Here is a 22,343-nt window from a genome sequence, read left to right as displayed (position 1 = left end):
AAGCTCCCTGCAGCACTCCTAGCTCCATTTCACAGCCACCCACTGGAAGAACCCACTGACACCGGACAGCCAACCATAAATGAACACTTACTTTTGGTTTTGCTCTCGGCTTCAGTTGCTCTAACTTCTTAGCAGCAGCTTCGATGGATGCTGCAGCCCCCAGTAACTCTGTTTCTGCAATGACAGTTGGGTCTTCTGGATCCACCCACTCTGTTCCTAGAATCAGTCCAAAAGAAGGTGATTCTTGGTAGCTGCAGACCTCAGGGCACTGGCTTAATTACAAACAATATCTGGATTTGCATGCATGAAGGTTCCAGGAGCCTGACCTGCATTGTCCTAAGGAACCTTCCTTCCATCTCTCATAAAGGCCATCTGGATGGGGGTGGGGGTGCTAATCCTGGTTTTCTAAATCAGTTGTGTGTATGGCCCTTCACACAGGGCAGTCACCAAGCAGCTTCAAAAATGATCTCACGGACCAAGGCTTGAGCCTTGCTCTGACTTTGAACTTAAAGCTCATGAATATAAGTAAGCATCCTCAGGAGACACTACAGTATGCTGTAGGTCACACAGGAATTTGCCATTCTCTTTTCCCTGGAACCCAGGAGGAATGACCCCTCACCTTAATTCAAAGTAAAGGAAATTGGTGAGAAGACCTTTCCCAGGTGGGTTAATTGCTTCTACATAAACATAAAGGGTGTCCAAACAATGTTTTCAGATAGCATCATTTTCAAAACATGAAGTATTATTTGAAGGAGAATAAATATCCTGATGAATGAAAATGCAGACAAAAAAGAAATGGGGAGACTCCTAGGGGAAGTGAGTTGTTCTAGGTGGAGGATACCATTTAAGTAGAAGCACTTAATACAAAGACTAGAGAAAAGACTTGCTTCAGGGAGGATGTTACTTTTTCAAGCTAACTCTAAACCCATTTGCTTGCAGAAAGTCCTCACTGTATTCCTGGCTGCATCTGCCAGCTAAAGGCCGTTGCCGGCTGTGCTTTTTCCTCTGCTCAGTCTGCTCTGTTAGCACTGCCTGGGAGGCTGCCCTCCACCAAGACATGAGAATCCAGCCTACCTTTCATGGCTTCCGCCGCCTGGATGAGCTCTGTCACAGCGCCGGCGACTCGCTTGGAGAAAGCGGCCAGCTGCTGCTTGAGTTCTGGGGTTGGTTTCTGAAGAATCTACAGGTGAAGAACAAGTCAGAGGCATGAGGGGGATAGTAACCACTGGCATAGGAAAGAAGCACACTCCTCCTGGTGGATGTGGAGTCAGGCAGCCTGGTTTTAAGTCGCATCTCTGTCCCAAGTGACTTCAGAGTCTTGTGGAAAACCCTTACGACTCACTGGGTTTCAATCTCCCCATGTAAGAAATAAAAGGTTGGGAACCAGTGGTGCCTCTAAGGTCCCTTCTGACATAGCTCCTAAAGATCATAAAGGAGACAAGGTCCTTACGTGTCTTTTATTTGGACGTTCATTTGTCCTTTATTTGTACATAAAACACACACATGCGCCTGAAAATTACCCAAACTATAAGAACATTCTGGCTGGGTACAGTGGCTCACACCTGTAATCCCAGCACTTTGGGAGGCCGAGGCGGGAGGATTGCTTGAGCCCAGGAGTTCAAGACCAGCCTCGTCAACATAGCAAGAGCTCATCTCTAAAAAAAAAAAAAAAAAAAAAATTAAAAATTGGCTGGGCATGCTGGCACACACCCATAGTCCCAACTACTCAGGAGGCTGAGGTGGGAAGATCTCTTGAGCACAGGAGGTCAAGACTGCAGTGAGCAGTGGTTGTATCACTGCACTCCAGCCTGGGCCAGAGAGATTGACTCAGTCTTTAAACAAAATAAAAATTAAAAAAAAAAAAAAAAAAGAACATGCTGAGTAAAGGCAAAAGCCCCAAGCTATGGGCCGATCAGTACTTGTGACAAAATAAAGGACCAGAGGAAAGGTGCCACTCAAGTCCTAGAGACAAAATCCCTAAGTGAGCAACAACTAACTGATCAGGAGGATCATTCTTGAGAAAACAATCCATTTCCAGAGTTTTGACTGCAAGCTCTCCTGGTAGAAGTCCTAAGGATTTGCCCTCTTTCGAATTAGTTCAAAGGTTTTCAAAAATTGTCTTCTGCTTTCTGTTTTTTATGGATTAAAAAAAAAAGGTACTGACTATCCTAAACACCTTCAAGACATCCCCAGCTGATTTCTTCTCAAACTCATCCATGAATGGAACTATGACACAGGATGAGAGCTCTTTCCCATCTTCCGCCAGGGATCTAAATTCTGGTGCACACCATCCTATCCCTTCCTCATGTTGAAATTCTTCCTCCAATGCTCTTTTCTGTTATCTCTTTCTCACGTTTCCCAATGGTGATCTTCAGATTTAGACATGTTCAGACAGTCGGGAGAGAAGTATAACTGCCATCTATCTCTGCACAATTTTGGAGCCTCTGAGTAGGGGACAAAGCATCAGCTCTGGAAATGAACAAACTTAGTGTTCAAACCTGGCTTCATCCATTACTGGTTTTAAACCCGTTTTCTCATCTGTAAAGCTGGGATAATGCCTATGTCTCAGGGCTGGCACAAAGATCAAATGGAGGCCGGGCGCAGTGGCTCATGCTTGTAATCCCAGCACTTTGGGAGGCTGGGGCGGGTGGATCATCTGAGGTCAGGAGTTCGAGACCAGCCCGGCCAACATGGTGAAGCTCCGTCTCTATTAAAAATATAAAAATTAGCTGGGTGTGGTGGCGGGTGCCTCTAATCCCAGCTATTTGGGAGATTGAGGCAGGAGAATTGCCTGAACAGAGGTTGCAGTGAGCCAAGATTGCACCACTGTACTCCAGCCTGGACCACAGAGCGAGACTCCATCTCAAAAAACAAACAAACAAAAAGATCGAATGGAATAACACATGGGGAGTATTTCTCACAATGCTTGGAATACAACAGACATTCATTAAATGTTAATTCCCTTCTTGGTGCCCCACACTCCTTTCCCCTGCCCAGGTAGCACAGTCTATCTCAGCAATCTGGAAAGATGGTTTTTAGACACCAGGACTAACCCCTTTGCACCATGACTATAAAGAAAGCTTAGAAAAAAACCGATGAGAGGAGTCAATGGGTTACACGATGACCAGCCCTAGACACGGCAGTGTACAGATGACATTATGCGTACGCACAAATGGATTAGTCAATAATCTTTGAGCATTACTTCACATGTATCTATCCTCATCTTCCCTCCTCTTATAATCTTTTATACTTCTTTCATATTTGCTGCTGTTCCATGATGATTCCAGCCGCTCTGTGATTCTCCTTCTCTCAGACTAGGGCCTATATATATATATATATATATATATATATCATTCTGCAGATATTAAGAACTCAGCACAGACCTTTGAATGAACAAATGAATTAATGAGTGAAAAGCAGACCAATACATTATTGGGACAAGTCCTACTATGATGGCTTCCTAGACCAGTTCCAAAAGAACACTAGAGCAATGGAGAAGTAGAAGGAAGGGGGATAAATGCCTTTTACTTTCCAAGACAGCCAGTGGGCAGGCAATTTAGTTAGGCATAGGTTCAGCAGTCAATATCAATGTACCTGTGTACAGGTACTTATCCTCTCTCTAAGTCTCAGTTTATTAAGTGACCACAACAATCTTCCCTTATAGAGCTGTGGTGAGATTATACAAATTAATATATATATAAAGAGCTACTGATAAAATTCTTCTGGTGTGTGGCCTGGGCTTAAGAATTTTTTAAGTTCCCTGGGTGACTCTTAATAGTTGTAAACCACTGCTCTAGACTTAGATGATGGCATTTGTCACCACTTAATTGCAAAAGGTTTGTACCATATTTGTCTGAAACAATATATGCTGTAAGACTACCAGGTTATTAATAGTTATGGCTCAGGATCTCAGTAGCTAAGCAGTCCACAGGCATTGTTAAATGGTTTCTCTAAAGTGGCCAACACAGCATGAATAAGCAAAGGGTTAAAGGTATGGTGCCGACACTCATAACTAATGGCAAAAGACTGAATGATTTTCCCCTAAGCTCAAGACAAGGGAAGGATGTTTGTTCACATACTTCTACCAACATTCCCACAGAGTGGAATGATGAAAGACTTCTGTCTCTAAAAAGAGCGCCCTTGGTGAGAAGTGTACACCATGACGGCCCTCAGACAGGGAACAGCCCTGATAAAGAACCCGAGCTTTAGATAATGGAGGGGAAGAGGAGTTCTATTTTTATTCTGCCATTAAGTCAACATGATTTCTGATAGCAGACAATAGACAGATCCAAATTAAAGCTCTGCCAGTGGAAGCAAGGATAATTTTAGCCCTGCCAAAGATCTCAAACTGGTTTTGCAGAAATATTGAACTGCAAATATTGAACTATGCATATTGCAGAGGCAAAGTAGCGGCTTTTTGTCCTGCAATACAAATCCTCTATGATAAACCAGCAAACAGCAAATGCAGGAGGCCACCATCATTCAAATGGACATCTCTGAAGCGTCATAAAGCAGCTCTCAGGGCAGCGGGGAGATGGCTCTGTCCAAATTAGATCCTGTGTTTGTTGAGAGTTAACTGAATTCTCTAAAGGATTCCCCAGGCCAGGGGTTCTCCATTTGGAGTCTGTAAATACCAAAAGGTTCAAGGTTCTAACTAGGTTTTGTGGGTCTGTGACTCCTCTTAACAGTTGGGGGATCAATCTGTGTGTCTGTGCTGATGTTTCTTTGATGACGGTTGCAGAAGGCAAGAAATGACCCAGGGCTTTTAGCTCAAAGGGGCCCATGACCCACAAAAGATGAAGAATGCTGAAATCATGATAGTCATTGGCATCTATAACAGAGGGAAAGAGAGAATGGGAGGGGGAATAGATACAAAATGTATTATTATTGGTATGTTTGTTTAAAATATAAGCATCTGAAGCAAATAGGATGAACTGTTAACAAAATTAGTCAATCATACATGGTGGGTACATGGATGCTGCTATTAGTTTCTGTATTTATTTAAGCATTTTCCAAAGAAAAACTAAAATATACAAACCAACCAAAAAAGGCTAAGAATCCTTGGCTCTAGATATTTTAACAGGACAAGGCTAAGACACCATAAACTCATGCATATTTTTATGTGCCGAGATTTAAGAAAAGCAGCTCACTGAAGAGGATCCCCGATTCTCCATGTACCACCTGAAAATGACCTCAACTTATTTCTGCAGATTGCTGGACACTTTCTCTAAACCTTGATTTCTGGAATTTTCTCTTTCCCTTTTTGTAAAAAATGAACAATTATCTGACCTTTCTTCAGCTCTCAGGAATCTCCACTGATTCTCCTCGAATTGTTAAAAACAGGGGATCAATTTTCCAAGCATTTCAGGAAGACTACCCTAAGATCTACAGGCACAGTCTGGTTTAAGTCAACTGTTTTTCAGAATGGAGAGGCCATGGTCATATGATCACAGAGTCTTTCTGCAGAGACCAAAGAACTGAGTGAAGGGCAGAGTGAGTGAGTGAGTGAGTGTGTGTGTGTGTGAGAGAGAGACACAGAGAATCAAAATCTCCAGTTTTTAATTGCTTTTTAAATCTATCACCTGCAAATAACTAATCAAATTTTAGTAGACTTTCTTTTCTTCTACCCTAAAAAGAATTTCAACAAAATTCTGATGTCTTCTCTAGATTAGCAATTTGGCTTTCATTTTCTGATTGTCATTAGAATCCCCGCTGAAAATGAACACTACTTCCCAGGCTTGGGCTTTCTCATTTTCCTCATTTCTTGTTGGATCTTCCTACAGCACTGGCCGGTCAGTCTTGTTGCTTGCAGGACTCTCAGTGTGAAACAATACTCCTCTTTCTTATCCTTATTTTAACCCAGATTTCTAGGAGTTAAAGCTAACGGTGTGAATGCGAACTTATTTTTGGCAGCAGACCTAAGACAATGACCAATGTCACCACAATTTAGGTGACCGAATACTGTTGTGGGGGTTTCTATAATTTTTTACCAGGAACTTGTATTTTTTATATGTTTATGATAATTCCCTAGAAACAGAGCCTTGTCTTCCGCCTATATTTTTATTAGAAAATACTCTTCAAAGACCGTCTTGCTTTTTAAGGAACAAAAATACATGAACATGAATAAACAAATAAATAAATAGTGCTATTTCATTCACATCCTTGGATGTCAGAGCCATCAGCACTTGTCACCCTCCAGGGGGAACATTCTTTTTTTTTTTTTTTTTTGATAGTTTTATCTTTGATTGTTTCACTCTTTAACATTCTATAAACAACAACCAAGACCACTGAGGGAGACTAACTAGATTATAAATGGATTAGGAGCTACTTGAAGGCAAGGGCCATTATGTGCTTAGCTTATATTTCTTTTGTGTGGTCTATAGAAGGAAGTCAATAAAATAAACGATGACTTAATGAATCAACCATAAAGCCCAAATGGTAAGTCTTTTTCTTATATTCCCCTTCTTTCAGCGAATATTTCTGAAGTCCCCTTTTTTTCCATTATTTCTCCAATTTTTTTCCTGCCTTCTACTGATTCATGTTTCCTCAAGATCTAGCCTTGACTCTATTCTTTTATGTCTGTCTTTTATACTGTATGCTCTTAATAAAACCCCATATTGGCCAGGCCCGGTGGCTCATGCCTATAATCCCAGCACTTTGGGAGGCCAAGGCAGGCAGATCACCTGAGGTTAGGAGACCAGCCTGGCCAACATGGTGAAACCCCATCTCTATAAAAAAGACAAAATTAGCTAGGCCTGGTGGCTCGTGCCTGTAATCCCAGCTACTTGGGAGGCTGAGGCAGGAGAATCATTTGAACCCGGGAGGCGGAGGTTACAGTGAGCCAAGATCACGCCATTGCACTCCAGCCTAGGCAACAAGGGCAAAACGCCGTCCCAAAAAAAAAAAAAACCCATATGCATGAATAAAAGCCTTCAACTGCCAGCACTAGAACTATATCTCCTCCATCTTTACATCTAGGGAATGTATCAAATGTACAGTGTGCCTAATTAAACTTAGGCACATTGGAAATTTTATAGATTTATCTATAAAATCTCCCTTTCTTCTATCTTGCTCTGTCAATAGCATTACCATGATCCTAATCTTGGAGCTGGAGAACTTTGGAGGTAACTTTTAATCTTCCTTTTCATTGCTTCTCATACTTAGTTGCTAACTTTTGACAATTTTATCCTTAAAATATATTTGGATCTTTTCAGTCTCAAGGGGGAAAAATCCTTATTGCAAAAGATGAGATGGATTCTGTTTCTTTTATAGGAATAGTTTTACTATCATTTAGCTTTTCTTCCTATTAGTGATTTCATTTTAGTACCAGCTACGCTAAACCTCTGAATGGCCTTAGAGAACTAGGACACTGATATTTCTACCATAGTTACAAACTACAATGACAATAATTCTATACAATGAGGACAAGAAACTCAGCTGGCAGGTTTTTAACAGATATATCAACCACCCAAGTTTGTAACACATAAGATTTAAGAGTCCTGATTCTACAGAAAATACAAGGAAGAATCCATAACAGAAAATCAATCAACTAAAATGTCAGTGGTCACCAGAGAAGCACGTCTGGCCACAAAGTGCAATCTGTGCTTGCCTAGGCCCTGGCAAAGAAAGTAGTGGTCACTCTCCCTCCTTCCAATCTCCAGCCTCCATGAGATGAAACCTCCTGAATGACCTGTGATGGTGGGTCTCCCTGCAGCAAGTGCCCTTCTTCCTGTTACAGAAAAAGCTGCCGTTTACCATCAGGGCTGATGTTGACATAGCGACTGGGTGGCCACTAAGCAGGAGTCTCTGAATGTGTGGCCTGGGAGAGTTCCTAGACCTTCTGTAATGTTCCTAGAGATCCTGGGCCTCTCGGCCTCCCCTCAGGCGGAGGCCAGCCATCTGCCCGCCCCTCGGACAGGTGCACACCATACACACAAGACAGCCTTGTCTTATTTTGCTCACCCAAACAAGGTGGGCATGGAGAGGGAAAGTGACGAGAAAGGAAGCACTTGAGCAGATCCAACACCTCATTCCCGGATACTGGGATAGGGTTTAGAGTCGGCATGCAGTCAGGGAAGTGACCCTGTTAGAGCTCCATTTTCCTTTCCCCTGAGAGAAACTTCTCCCTAAGACAAGTGCTGGCACCTGCCCTTCCTTAGGAAGAGAGAATTCCTCTCCCCTAACCGCTGTATTTTTGCTGGAGAGTGAAAGGGGAGACCTTCACTCCATTTCCATCCAGGCCTTTGTATGTGTCAGACATAAAGCTGGAGGCAGACCCCACACGGTGACATTCTTGTTAAATGACTCACCAAGGGCAAAGGTACAGATTGCCAACCTGAGGCCCATGTGTGCAGGGCCTGGACCCATAGATGTCATGTACATTATCAATGCTGCACAGGTGCTGCAGAAAATATGGTTCAACTAAGAAATGGAACTGGGGAGAAGTGAAATGGAAATACGAGGATCCCTGTATCTCCTCCCTTCCCCCCAAATGAACAAGACAACAGCAAAAGCACGAGAGAGAAAAAATAAGGAGAAAAATGGAGCATAGGGGGAGAGCTCCCATTTAGGAGGCAGAGGGCACTGCTGCTGCAAGCCTACCGTTAGCAAGTACCACCCACCAGCCAGAAATGGCACCTTCCCAGTGGCAGATTTTTATTTATTTATTTATTTATTTATTTTTTATTTATTTTTTTGAGATGGAGTCTTGCTTTGTCACCCAAGCTGGAGTGCAGTGGTGTGATCTGGACTCACTGCAACCTCCACCTCCTGGGTTCAAGTGATTCTCCTGCCTCAGCCTCCCGAGTAGCTGGGATTACAGGCACCCACCACCATGCCTGGCTAATTTTTGTATTTTTAGTAGAGATGGGGTTTCACAGTGTTGGCCAGGCTAGTCTTGAACTGCTGACCTCAAGTGATCCACCAGCCTCAGCCTCCCAAAGTGCTGGGATTCAGGCGTGAGCCACCGCTCTTGGCAGATTTTAATAAGGCATTCCGCAAATGTTAGCTTGGCCACAAAGCTCTAGGTTTGCAGACATGCTCATTTCATCCTTAATAAACTGCCTGTTTAACATCTGAGGAAACTGCACCCCAGACAACACAGTGGCCATGTAGCTATTTGTGTGGCAGAACCAGGATTTGAACTTGAAGCTTCTAAATCTACTGATTGCACCCTATTGTCCAATTTTTGGTTATAACAAGGTTCTATATGACTCAGAATATACTGTTCCATAATGAAAAAGAGGTCTTTGGAAAGCTTTGCTGGTGTTATTCTCTTTAACCTCCATTTCCTGCTAGGCACACTTACAGACTGAACACTTTAACTATTTCCCAACCTGTCTAGCTAGAGGCTCTTGCCTGTGAATGCTGACTGGCTAAGATGTCTTTCTTTGGCCTACATATGATACACTGATCTCTATTTACAAGGCTTCAGACTTTGGGAGCTCAATGTCAGTAACCCCAGACTGGCTACTTTCCCAAAAAATGCACTTCAGAATTGACCATAGTTACCTGGATAAAGAATAAAAATAATGATCCCTTAAATGACCTAAAATGTTTAGCATCAGAAGATAATTTATTTCTAAGAAGGAGGCAGTAAAATGCCCAGAGCTGGGAATAGTAAGAATTGAGATTTGGATCCAGCTCTGTTGCTGAATAGATGGGTGACTTCAACCAAGGGACAAGCTTTCTGGGTCTCAGATCATTCTGTTGGCCTATAAGCCTCATGGCTGCACAAGGACAGAATGAGAAAACTTGAGAATGCCCAGCAAATGAAGGGCTTGACATTCCTCCTCTAGATATGTGAATTATGTATCTAAAGGTGGCTTGTTGGATCTCTTTTGTTAGGTTTGGTAAGAGCAAGGGCAGTGATGGAGGGGAGACATCATCAACTCTCTTCTGGGGGTGTCCCTGACTATCAAGGCCTGCCCTAGACCTTACATGGTTCTAAACATGGCTACTGAACTCAACGGAGACAGATACACATTGTACCTACTTCTTGGTGCTCCGTGGTTTGGTCCTTAGGGTCTGTAGCGAGTCAAGCCTCCGTACGAACTGCACAAACTGAGGCTCCCACGTGGGCAGCCCACCAGCCATGACCATCTACACCCTTGCCTGGTGTCTTCTGCTTATGCCTTCCTAACCCAGCTCCACACTAGGCACCCTAGGCTGGGGGAGTCATTCTCGATGGGATCTAAGCCATTCACTCGAGGATGGGAGGAAGTTGTGAAGGGCTGATGGGCCACTTGTAGCAGTGGCAGCCTCCCTCACTTGCCACGGAGGCTGGCATGGCTCCGTCAGAAGCCTTCCATGTCCTTGCAGGATGAACTGGGGGTTTCCTAACAAGACCTCCTGATACTTTTTCAGGTTGGCACTGGCCGCCCGCCCACTTTGTCCTTCACTCTGCTCCCTCCTCCTTTTACATGCTATTCCTGCCTTTTAGGTGCATGAGAGAACTGGGCTTTCCTGAATTCTAACTGCAACTTCATCCAGACTGCACTTTTAGCTCAGTGTGCTGGATCAGTGCATCAGGGGAGATTCCAGTTCAATCCAGTCTCAGCCTCACAGTGGCACTGGACAGGGCTCTGAGAGGTCTTCCCAAGGAAAGCATAGTTTGAATCAGCCAGGGCAGCTAGAGGGGCACAGCTACTCCCCAGCCCTGACTCATGCGCCTTCTTACCACCAAGACGTGCTCCAGGAGGTCCAAGTAGCCGAGGGTGCACTCCGTCCCGAAACGCAAGGCTCTGGTTCTCACCTCGTCACTGACATCAGGGTGGAAGGATGCTTGCTGGAGAGAGAAAGGAATGCTGAAATCTTAACATGGGAAAAGCCGGCAGTATTGGGCAGTCCTAGACTCAGAGGCAGGAGACCTTAACCCTGGTGACCTTGAGAAACTGCCCTGACTCCCTGGACAGAAGAGGTATCTCTCCTCTACGTCCTCCTGCCACCTCCCACCTGCCCACAGCAGGGCCTCTGATGCAGTCTGTGTGTAGACTTTGTTAGTGCCCTGGGGCCAAACGATAGAAACAGCTCAATCTGGACCTTTGTTCCTCCTTTTCCCACCCCACATTTTTTTGAAATGCAAAAAAATTCCACATGCACAAAAACATCCAGGCAAGATTCATGATCAGTGCTTACAGCTGGAGGCGTACTGACCTAGGGTCAGCTTTGCCTCTCTTTAGCAGCTTAAGGGGTCCTGAAAGCCCCTCTCTGCTCACAGGCTAATTAAGCCCAGGCTCTCACCCCTGGGCCTGACCATGCTGCAGTCAGTGAGGTCTCTGTGACCAGGGCCCTCTAGCTCCTGGGAAACTTCAGATAGCTAGCTCCCCAGTACCCTAGAGGCACCATAACTCATCTCATATTATACAAAAGTCGAGATACACAAACCAGCACACATGCTTAACACAGCATCTTGAGCTTTTTTCTTGTACTTATGACCTGCTAATTTGAGTCATTCATGATTACATCATTTCTGAAGGGATACCCATTCACAGAGTCACCAGATAAAATGCACCCAGTTAAATCTGAATTTCAGATAATCAATGAAAAAAAATTTTTAGCAAGTATGGGACACCCTATTTTTTATTTATTAAAACTAGCAACCCTACCCCTTCCTTCTACAGCTTCCCTCTGGAAAGAAACTGAGGGGCTTGCAGAAATACATAAAACTACAAAGAGATCGTTAATCAGGACAAATACAAATCACACATTGGGATAAAAGGTGAAAGCTGAGGGGGAAGACCAGGATTCATGTTTATCCACTCAAGCCTCTCTTCCTAGGAATGGGAGTGCTGATGGGAATACCTTGGGCTACCCCCTTGACTTACCCCCAATCCCTGGACAGAGTGGGGCTAATTCTCACGGCCAGCATGTCATGTACGAGCCAGGTTTTCCTCATCTGAGGACTAATGGGCTCAGAGGCAGGAACCAAGAGCCATGCTCCCAGCCACCCACCATCACTTGTTGTTCATCCTCATATCCCTGTGCCTCAAACGGTGAGGCACAAGGCCCCATGTCTGTTTGATGAGACACCACCGTGGGAAGACACAGGCCCGGATGCTACTCAGAGTCACTTCCAGCAGGTTATGTGCAAGCAAGCCTGTGTGTAGGGAGTGGGAGAGGTGGAGCTGAGGTGCTTGCATGCACTGCTGGGGGCTCTGTAACCGAGTAGAACCCTTTGGGAGAACAATCTGGCACTAATTAAACTCTTATACCATTGGACCCACTAATTCTATTTCTGGGAGTCTTGCCTAAGGAAACAATCCAAAGCACAGAAAAAAACAGATATGCCCAAAGATGTTTACTGCAGTAAAGTTCATGATTTTTTAAAAATGCAGACAGCCTAAATATCTGTCAACAGTGGGAAGATAATATTCATTAAGGGTATTTTGTAGTCATTAAAAAGTCAGCAATATAGCAACACAGAAATAGCTTTATAACATTAATTATAATAGTAGACATAAAATTACATCTAATATACACATGTGCACATGAAAGTAAGACTAGAAAGAAATATGCATGAGAATTAACTTAGGGTTTAGGTAAGTCTTTCTCTCTGCCTAAGGAACTGCCGTAATCCTTCCATTCTAAGATGAGCCAGTATGTAATTTTCTGCCCCTCCGTGTGTGGGCTGAGTAGGGTAGCCAGGGAAAAGGCAGAACTGGACTGGGGCGACTCGGCCCTTCTGCTTGGCATGTAAGGCTTCCGTCTTGACCACCACTCAGCACCCCAGGTTTCCTGTCTACACATTATTGCATGTGCTCCCTGTCGGCCAGAGGCCTCATTTCGTTTTGCAAAGGGGTGAGGGATACAGGAGACAAGGGAAACAGAAATGTTAGTGAGTTCGCTAAGTCAGTCCTATACTAACAGGACCATCGGGGCTCAGCAGTGACTCCTGTCGAGTCTGATTTTGGTGTGTGAAGCTGACACTCAAGCTTCAGAGCTCTGGCTGCTATTTTGTCCTGCAAAGCCCAGATAACGTGTCCCAGGGTGGAGATGACAGAGAGGAGCTGAGGATGGGCAAATAGCACCCACACTGTTCTACCTGAGCTCCTCCCCTGAAAACAGGGGAGCACACGTTAGGAGAGACTTAAAAATCTGAGCTGCATTCCCTTTAAAAAGACCATTTAATCATGGTTTCTTTTCTGTTCAGTTTCCCCTGTTCATGTCTGTAGCTTGAGGTCAAAAGCATCTGTCATTCTTCAACCATAGCGACCTTGAACATTACATCTGGGAGGCCCTGAGTAGCAGAAACAGAGTGGCTGAGGAATCAGGAGAGCTAATTTCAGTTCTGGTTCTGACAGTAAATAGCTGCGTGACCTTGGTCATGCCACTTCTCTCTCTGAGCCCATTTCATCCTGTAACAAATAGAATAATTACTCTCGCCTTTCTCATATGGGATCAAATGAGAGAATATATATGACAGCTCTCCTAAAATTTTGAGGTGCCATGTGTGTACACCACGATGCATGCAGGCCTTATCTTGCTAGGTAAATACTACTCTTTGATTGAGGATGTAACCCCTTTGGAAGTTCTCTTATGGTAGGTGGACTCCACTGAGCATATCAAAGTGGCCAATACTTGTAGCCTCAGGAAAGAGAGTCCTAACTCCCTGACCTGGCAAGCCCTGGGTACTATGTGAAAGCGGAATCTTTCCAGCCCTGTCTTTTCCAACCCACCCTCTTCTCTCCACCCTCCATCACACCCACGGGTCGTGTAAATGTGGTACTGTCTCCCAGGGCCAGGCCCTTGCACGTAAATTCTGTCATCGCCCCCTCCCTTACCTCCCTCTTGACTTCTGAGGAGCCACCAAGAAGCCATAAGAGTTGGATCTTGCAGCAGTAACTCCAGCAGAACTCACTTTACCACAAAGAATGGCTCTGTTCCCTGAGACCCCATGCTGTAGGAGCTGGTCTTCAATTCTGCCCTCACTCATCATGGCAGGGGATCATCAATTGATTGCTGAGCGGAAGCCAGAGTCCCTGGGGGCAAGGCTGTCCCTAGAAGGGGGAGGGCTTGGGGTGGGGGCTCTTATAGTTCACTTTCCTAATAGATCAAAAATAAAGGTTCCAGGCCCTGGGTCTCCACAGTTCCCTCACCAAGCACAGGCTCACGGCAGTTGCTCCAACTCTCTACCCAAGGAGCAGAGGAATTTTTCCAAGATGCCTAGCACAGGCTGTGCAAAGTAGCTCTCCAAGTTCTGCTGTATTCCTCCAACTCACTTCCTCACCAGGGATGGCAACACCTCCCCTAGTGCACAGTGGCTGACCTATGGGGGATAAGAAAGGGTCCAGCGGAAGAGCGAACAGTTTCCATTTGGAGGAGCTGGAACCAAGAGATGCAATCCCTATCCACCACCCTCGGAGGGGCCTCCACCATACTCTGCAAGAAGGCTTCCTGCCTATTAAGGAAGAACTAGAAAGAAGGGGGAGGATTAGGGCCAGCAGGGCTGACTCCATCCCCTCTCAAACACAAAACTGCCTTAGAGAGTCATTTCCCACAGGCTGGTGCATATGCCATATTCAGTGTGCATTTTTTTTTTTTTAAAGGGACAGGGTTTTGCTCTGTCACCTAGGCTGGAGTGCAGCATAATCATAGCTCACTGCAGCCTTGAACTCCTGGGCTCAGGTGAGCCTCCTGCCATAGCTACTCTTCTGAGTAGCTAGGACTACAGGTACACACCACCACACTTGGTTATTTAAAAAAAAACTTTTTTTAAGAGATGAGGTCTCACTATGTTGCCCAGGCTGGTCTCAAATTCCTGGTCTCAAGCGATCCTCCTGTCTCAGGTCCCAAAGTGTTGGGATTTCAGGCATGAGCCACTACACCTGACCCTGTGTGCATTTTTATTACAAAGTTTAAGGTTCTGAGCCCCTCCCGTTTTTCAGACTACACCAAGCAACACAGTCATGACAGAGAATCATCTATCCATCCAAAACAATGCCAAGGTCTTTACCTTGCAAGCCGTCAACATATCTGACACGGCTTTCCGGCTCAGGTTGGCAGTAGCAATCACGTCCTCCTGTCTACACGAGTTCCCAGCTGCCACGGCTTTGGCTGTTGCCATGGTGATGCCTTTCGTCATCCTTATGGATTCTTCAGGTGATGATGTCTTTTCAGGTACGTCTTTTGACTGGAACACCTGGAAGTCAGAAACAGAGAGGTTAAAAAAATCAAAAAGGAAAAGAAAAAAATAATTTATTCTTCTCCAACCAGGCTGTAGCTTGTGTCTGAAAACTGGGCCAGTAACTGGAAGGAACTGTCACATGGCAGGAAATTAGAAATTTGAGTACAGTAATATGGTTCTTGTTTTCAAGATTCTCATGGACAAACGTCTTGCACCTACACTAAGCATTCACGGAAACAATATGGTGAGGGAGATGTATCTAGAGTGTTAACCTGTTGGTCTGCAGAAACTGACACCCAATATTTACACACTACCCATCCTGTGAAAGGTTGTTGTATGGCTTCATAGTTCTCTTCCGCCATCCCTGCTGGTGCTTTGGCAGTTTCCATAAACTCTCAGTCCCAGTGCTGGTTTTGGGGCAGGACTGACCCGGCCGCATCACTCAGGACTCACCTCTCTCTCTCTGAGGGGATGTGAGCTTGGGGGAAATGAAGCATCAGTTCCTTCTATTCTTAGCCTGTCTTATAAATATAACTGCATAATTGTGCAGAGGTGTTCATGTTGAGTGCGCCATGGTGACACTGTGAATTATTTAGCAACCCACCCACCTACCCCCTTTAGAGAGGCTAAAATAAATTCACCATGGTAAGTCAATATCCCATTTCTGCTTCATGCTCATCTGTTCTGGCTCTCTAACATGAGCAACTGGTACCCTGGGTATGTGCTGAATGTGCATCTGTCCCTACATGAGGGCCCCTAGCCTAGGTGGGGCTGCCCTGTCTTCAGCCTAGGCAGCCACGTTTCAGCAAGGAAGGCTTCCCTGATGCAGAAGAGTGGGCTCAGTTGGCATCCCACAGAATGCCAACCAATGCCAAACATCACTGCTGAAAATGGGCAACTGCAATTAAGCAGTCTAGGACCCCAAATCCCCACTTCACCCTTGAATGCTACAGCGGAATGAAGGCCGCACGTAGAGTCCTTCACACTAATGTGGCCCTCATGGCACGTGCTACATGGAAACCCACGATCTGGGTGAATTTTATTCAGCCAGAGTAAAATTCAGTCAACCCGGCTCACAGCAACTTTGACCTCCTGGGCTAAAGTGAGTCTTCCACCTCAGCCTCCTGAGTAGCTGGGATTACAGGTTCACGCCACCACACCCGGCTAACTTTTTAATTTTTCACAGAGATATGGTTTCTCTATGTTGCCCAGGCTGGGCTCAAACTCCTGGGCTCAAGCAATCCTCCTGCCTCAGCCTCCTAAAGTGCTGGAATTACAGGTGTGTGCTGCCACGCCTGGCCTCTGGGTGAATTTTAAATCACACCGGTATACTTAGAATAACCCATGTGTCTGTAGTTTCCCAGGATGGCTCCAAATTTCAAGCCTCTTTGATCACCACCATTAGGCCTGCCTATGCATGTCAGAAGCTATGTTCACAGGGGTACCTGTGTCACCCCACCCCTAGCTTCAGGAGGCTCAGCACAGAGTGAGAGACTCCATTTGTTTGGGAGAAAGTAATTATCTGGTAATCCAGATAATTCTTCTGGATCTTATCCAAGACCATCCAGATGGTACCTTTGTGAGTCTGCAAAAACTACAGTGTTACTGAGCTTGGTGTGCCCCCCCGATGCAGATATGGCTTAGATCATAACATCCAAGTCCTTTCAAGTACCTGGAAAGCCTTCCCAAGAAAGACAGGTACAAACAAGCCCAGACTTTGAAGACTATAATAAATACCTAACTCTTCAATGTCTAGACACAAATGAACGCCTGTAAGCATCCAGGAAAACATAACCTCACCAAATCAACTAAATAAGTTACCAGGGACTAATCCTGGAGATATGTGACCTTTCAGACAAAGAATTCAAAAGAGCTGTGCTGAGAAAACTCAAATTCAAGATAACACAAAGAGGGAATCAGAATCCTATCAGATAAATTTAACAAATAAATTGAAATAATTAAAAAGAATCAAGCAGATATTCTGGAGCTGAAAGTGGCAATTAATATACTGAAGAATGCATAAGAGTCTTTTAATGGCAGAACTGATCATATAGAAGAAATAATTAGTAAGCTTGAAGACAGGCTATTTGAAAACATAGAGGAGACAAAAAAGAATAGGAAACAATGAAGCATGCCTACAGGATCTAGAAAATAGCTTCAAAAGGACAAATTTAAGAGTTATTGGCCTTAAAAAGGAGGTAGAAAAAGAGATGGGGTAGAAAGTTTATTTAAAGAGAACTTCCCAAACCTAGAGAAAGCTATCAATATCCAAGTACAAGAAGGTTATAGAAGACCAACCAGATTTAACCCAAAGAAGACTACCTCAAGGAGTTTAATAATCAAACTCCCAAAGGTCAAGGATAAGAAAGGATCCCAAGAGCAGCAAGAGAAAAGAAACAAATAACACACAATGGAGCTCCAATATGCTTAGCAGCAGACTTCTCAGTGGAAGCCTTACAGGCCAGGAGAGAGGGGCATGACGTATTTAAAGTGCTGAAGGAAAAAAACATTTACTCCAGAATAGTATAGCTGATGAAAATAGACAAATGGGATTACATCAAGTTAAAAAGCTTTTGCACAGCAAAGGAAACAATCAACCCACAGAACGGGAGAAAACAGTTGCAAACTACACATGTGACAAGGGGTTAATAACTAACCTATGTAAGGAGCTCAAACAATTCTATAGGAAAAAATATAATAACCTGATCAAAAGATGGGCAAAAGGTCTCAATAGACATTTCTCAAAAGAAGACATACAAATGGCAAACGGGCATATGAAAGGGCGCTCAACATCATTCATCATCAGAGAAATGCAAATCAAAACTACAGTGTGATATCATTTCACCCCAGTTAAAATGGCTTATATCCAAAAGGCAGGCAATAACAAATGCTGGCAGGGATGTGGAGAAAAGGGAACCTTTGTACACTGTGGGTGGGAATGTAAATTAGTACAACCACTATGGAGAAGAGTTTGGAGATTCCTCAAAAAAACTAAAATTAGAGCTACTTTGTGATCCAGCAATCCTACTCCTAGGTATACACCCAAAAGAAAGGATATCAGTTTATTAAAGAGATATCTGCACTCCCATGTTTACTGCAGCACTATTCACAATAGCCAAGATCATATATATGAAGTAAACTGCAATAAACACGGGAGTGCAGATATCTCTTCAATATTATATATGTATGTGTGTGTGTGTGTACCATTGTATATGTGTGTCCATTCATCTGTTGATGGACACTTAGGTTGCTTCCAAATCTTGGCTACTGTGGTATACATACACAATGGAGTACTATTCAGCCATAGGAAAAAAAAAAATGAGATCCTATCATTAGCAACAACATGGATGGAACTAGAGGTCATTAAGTGAAATAAGCTAGGCACAGAAAGACACACTTTGCATGTTCTCACTTATTTGCGACAGAAAAAATTAAAATAATTGAACTCATGGAGATAGAGGGTAGAAGGATGGTTGCCAGAGGCTAAGAAGGGTAGTACGGAGGTGGGAGGTCAGGGGTGGGGAAGTGGGGAGGGATAATGGGTACAAAAAATAGAAAGAATGAATAAGACCTAGTGTTTGATAGCACAGTGGGTAACCATAGTAAAAAATAATTTAATTGTACATTTAAAAATAGCTAAAAGAGTATAAGTGGATTGTAACACAAAGGATAAATGCTTGAGATGATGAATACCCCAATTATCCTGATGTGATTATTACGCATTGCATGCCTGTATCAAAATATCTCATGTAACTCCTAAGTATATACACCTACTATGTACCCACAAAAATCAAAAATAAACAAATAACAAAAAAGGAGCTGTGTCCAGATTTTGGTAGCAAACACCCAGCCTGTGCAGTCAGGCAAGTGCCAGGCAGTGATACTTAAGGCACCACCAGCTTTTAAGTTACTCCTGTACTTTTTAGATTCTCCTTTAAAGCATGAACTGAGCGCAATATCAATCAAGGCTAGATTCATTAACGATATGACAAGAAAACCCAAGTTTCTGTCACTAAAACCCTGCAAAATTGTTCTACTATTGTTTCTAGTGCTCTAGGTCGCCTTTGCAAGTGACCCTTTAAAGGTACAGAACAATTGGCAGCAAAGGTAGGTATCCCTCTTCCCCAAAAAAGTTGAATCTGTGATCAGACCTCCTATCAAAAAGAAATCTGTTTGAAACTACTCTTTTTGGCATATTTCTATTTGTGGGGATTAGAATGAGCCAATCCACAACCATTGTGGGATCATGAGAACAGCAGATATCATCCACATTGCAGTAACTCCAGAATGTCCTCAACTCTGCAATGTTGGAACAAGTCAGAAAAGAACAGCATCAATTTCTCTCAGGTCAGATGACTCCAACGGAAGGAAGCTGGATTTTAAAGGGAAGTGTCTCAGGTAAAGGCTTCTAGGCTTTTCCAATAGCAAACGGCAGACTTCCAATTCTGCATGTGTGCGGGTACCAAGAGCAACGTGCATCAAGAAAGGCTAAGCACTGTTCACAGAATTAATGCTCCAGGTAAGCGCAGTCATACTCACTTTCCCCTTTTCCAGGAATCTTTGACAATGCTTTGATTTTGTGCTATAATTTTAGTGGAACTAAACCTGAATAGTCCTAAGTGATACATTTCAATTAACTCCTTGATTACAATTACAAATCAATCCCAGCCAAACTCAGTGACACATGGGGTCTCAATTATATAAAGCCACCAGCAGGCAGGTGAAGGGTCATTCTCAGTTCAGGTGTTTTAGGTAAAACCTCATTGGTAAAAAACCTCAAATGAGCCCTCACTGGGGTCAGCTGTGGGAATCTGGTACCCAAGGGAGGTAACTGCTGGCTCCTTACCGTAAGCTCCTGCTTTATGCATTCAATTGTGGCCTCAAGCGCCCTGGTGCCCCGGGTGGCCTCATCCTCCACCGCCTTTACAGTCTTGAGGAGGGAGGTGACATTGGTCACCATCACCTGCATAGGAAGAGAGAATGAATACAGATAGTGCAGTGTCTCAGGTCCAGCCCCGACTCCTTTTACTTCTGGATCGCATGCTATGAGCAAGGACACCTCTCCTTCTTTTAAGTGAGAAGAGAACTCAGGTGCTCATCCCCAGCCAGAGCCCCACTCTACCTTGGCGGCCCCCTTGAGCTGGTACATGGAAGGGTCGTCCGCTGGCTTGCTGGCAGCTCCCTTGGTAGCACTGATGAGATCGGAAAGGGCCTTGGCCACATCTTTGATGGCATTGATCAAAACCACCTAAAAGAGAGCGCAGAGCTCAGGTGAGCAGGCGTCAAGATGTCAGCTGTGGGCTTCACCAAGGCATGCAGCCTGAGGGCAGGCCAGGGCACAGGGGATGAGAGAAAGACAGTCTCAAGTCTGCAGCATGGCAGACCTCCTGGGAAGCCACCCTTGGCGATTCTGATACAGGACTCAGGACTCTCAAAAGCTGCCCAGGGGAGGCTGAAGCTGAGCCAGAACGGAGAAGTCAGGTGTAAACGTGCAGCTTATGTAAAACATCCTAGCCAGCAACTTGGCAGATGAGCTGCCTCTGACAGCATGAAGGACACCAGAGAGGCAAAACCACTCACTCCTAGCTGGCACCCTGAACACTTAGTAAAAATCTCCACCTGACCCCGGCCCTCAAGGCCCCACAGCAGCCCTGCCTGCCTCTCTGGCTATGAGGTGCTCTGCTATAGGCACACAGGTCGGCCTATCTTCTTCTCCATGGGAAATCTCAACTCATTCTTGTTCGGGGCCTTTGCTCGTTGTTCAAACTGGGACTCAGCTCTTTCCATCACTTGGGCCTTAGCTCAAATGTCACGTCCTCAGAGGCTTTTCCCCATCCCTCGGCTAAGGGCCCACTCCCGCAATTGCTGAAACTGTCAGGTTGCCGTTTTATTTACAGCACTTATCAGTAGGTGGAATTATTTTATCATTTATTCACTTAAAAATCATCTGTCTTCTCCCTCAACTTGAGTGCAAGCTCCAGGAGGCTTGGCCTGGACTTCTGCTTTGTTTCACGCTTGTAACAGGGACGAGCACCCAGCAGGTACTCAGTAAATACTTGTGGAATGAAGATGCAGGTATTTTCCCACATAAACCTGGATGTGATGCATTATCTGTGTTTCCTTTTCTAATTTCACAGAGACCACAGATCATCTTTTCAAAGTGCCAGATTTAGAGTGAAAAGTACCAGGTCTAGATGGGAATTACACAATATTGGGCACTGCATTTAAGTGTTCGCAGTCCGCTAGCTCCAGTAACTCCTACTTCTATAATAATAAAAACATTTTCCCTTTACTGAGGGCAGTGTTCAGGTGCTGAGCCAAGCACTCTACACACATTATCTCATTTACTCCTCGCCACCGCCTTTTCGAGTGCGAACCACAATCCTTATGTCCACACTCCCAGAGCCCAGGAGTGGCAGAGTTGGGATTCAGAGTCTGGTGAGCATGAGGGCCACGGTCTTAACCTCCACACTGTGCCATGCCTGTGTGCGTGGCTCCGGCTCCTCACCCACAGTGAAATTAGCTTGCTAGCCCCATCTACCTCATTAAATTGCTTTGAAGATAAACTGGGATCTCAGATGGGAAAACGTATTAAGAGTGCAGTGGCGTGATCTCGGCTCACTGCAACCTCCACCTCCTGGGTTCAAGCGACTCTCCTGCCTCAGCCTCCCGAGTAGCTGGGACTACAGGCGCCTGCCACCTGTAGCGGAGGTTTTTGCGAATGCTTAGAATTCCAAAAGGCAGCCAATCTGGACTCTGATGTTATCAGAAATCCAACAGAAAGGATGCAATGGTAGCATAAGGAATGTTTCCTCTCAGAGCTGTGCTCCACTCATGGGTGCCGTCAGGGAGGGAAGGGTCGTGCTGTGAGGGAACGAGCTGGTGGCCTCAAGTGAACCAGCACAGTCACTGCATCCCCTGGGGGCACTGAATGGCAGGGGGTTTCTAACCAGTTTTGTCCAGACAGACTAGTTTTCTGAGAATGGTTTAAGGAGTGAAAACTGAAGTGCTTGGCATTTGACGGTTCTGGGAATAGAGAGCAGAGTTTTTTTTTTTGTTTTGTTTTGTTTTTAATTTTGCGCTCTGGGAATAGGCATCATCCATTTATTAACGACTTTTGTTGGCTGTTAGTTCAACAACAGGTGAACATATACTTGTTCAGTAGCCAGTAGCCACTATGTGCCAAGAGCTGTGCTGCATGCGCAAGTTCCAAAGATGA

The 22,343-nt window shown here is 44.6% G+C and overlaps 1 protein-coding gene across 4 annotated transcripts in view; it reads right to left on the bottom strand.

Moving 5' to 3' along the window:
• TLN2 (talin 2) overlaps positions 1-22,343 on the bottom strand; it is a 460,005-nt gene that overhangs the window by 24,058 nt on the left and 413,604 nt on the right. For all 4 annotated transcript variants that reach the window (XM_030814511.1, XM_030814513.1, XM_030814512.1 and 1 more), the window contains 6 exons: positions 20,247-20,372; positions 19,971-20,087; positions 14,954-15,139; positions 10,679-10,786; positions 1,075-1,180; positions 92-216 (listed from right to left, as the gene is read on the bottom strand). In XM_030814511.1, coding sequence (XP_030670371.1) covers positions 92-216; positions 1,075-1,180; positions 10,679-10,786; positions 14,954-15,139; positions 19,971-20,087; positions 20,247-20,372 — 768 coding nt within the window. The remainder of the gene's footprint in view (positions 1-91; positions 217-1,074; positions 1,181-10,678; positions 10,787-14,953; positions 15,140-19,970; positions 20,088-20,246; positions 20,373-22,343) is intronic.

This window comes from Nomascus leucogenys, chromosome 6 (assembly GCF_006542625.1).
Source record: "Nomascus leucogenys isolate Asia chromosome 6, Asia_NLE_v1, whole genome shotgun sequence".
NCBI classification, from domain to species: domain Eukaryota; kingdom Metazoa; phylum Chordata; class Mammalia; order Primates; family Hylobatidae; genus Nomascus; species Nomascus leucogenys.
This window is presented reverse-complemented; position numbering and strand designations above follow the sequence as displayed.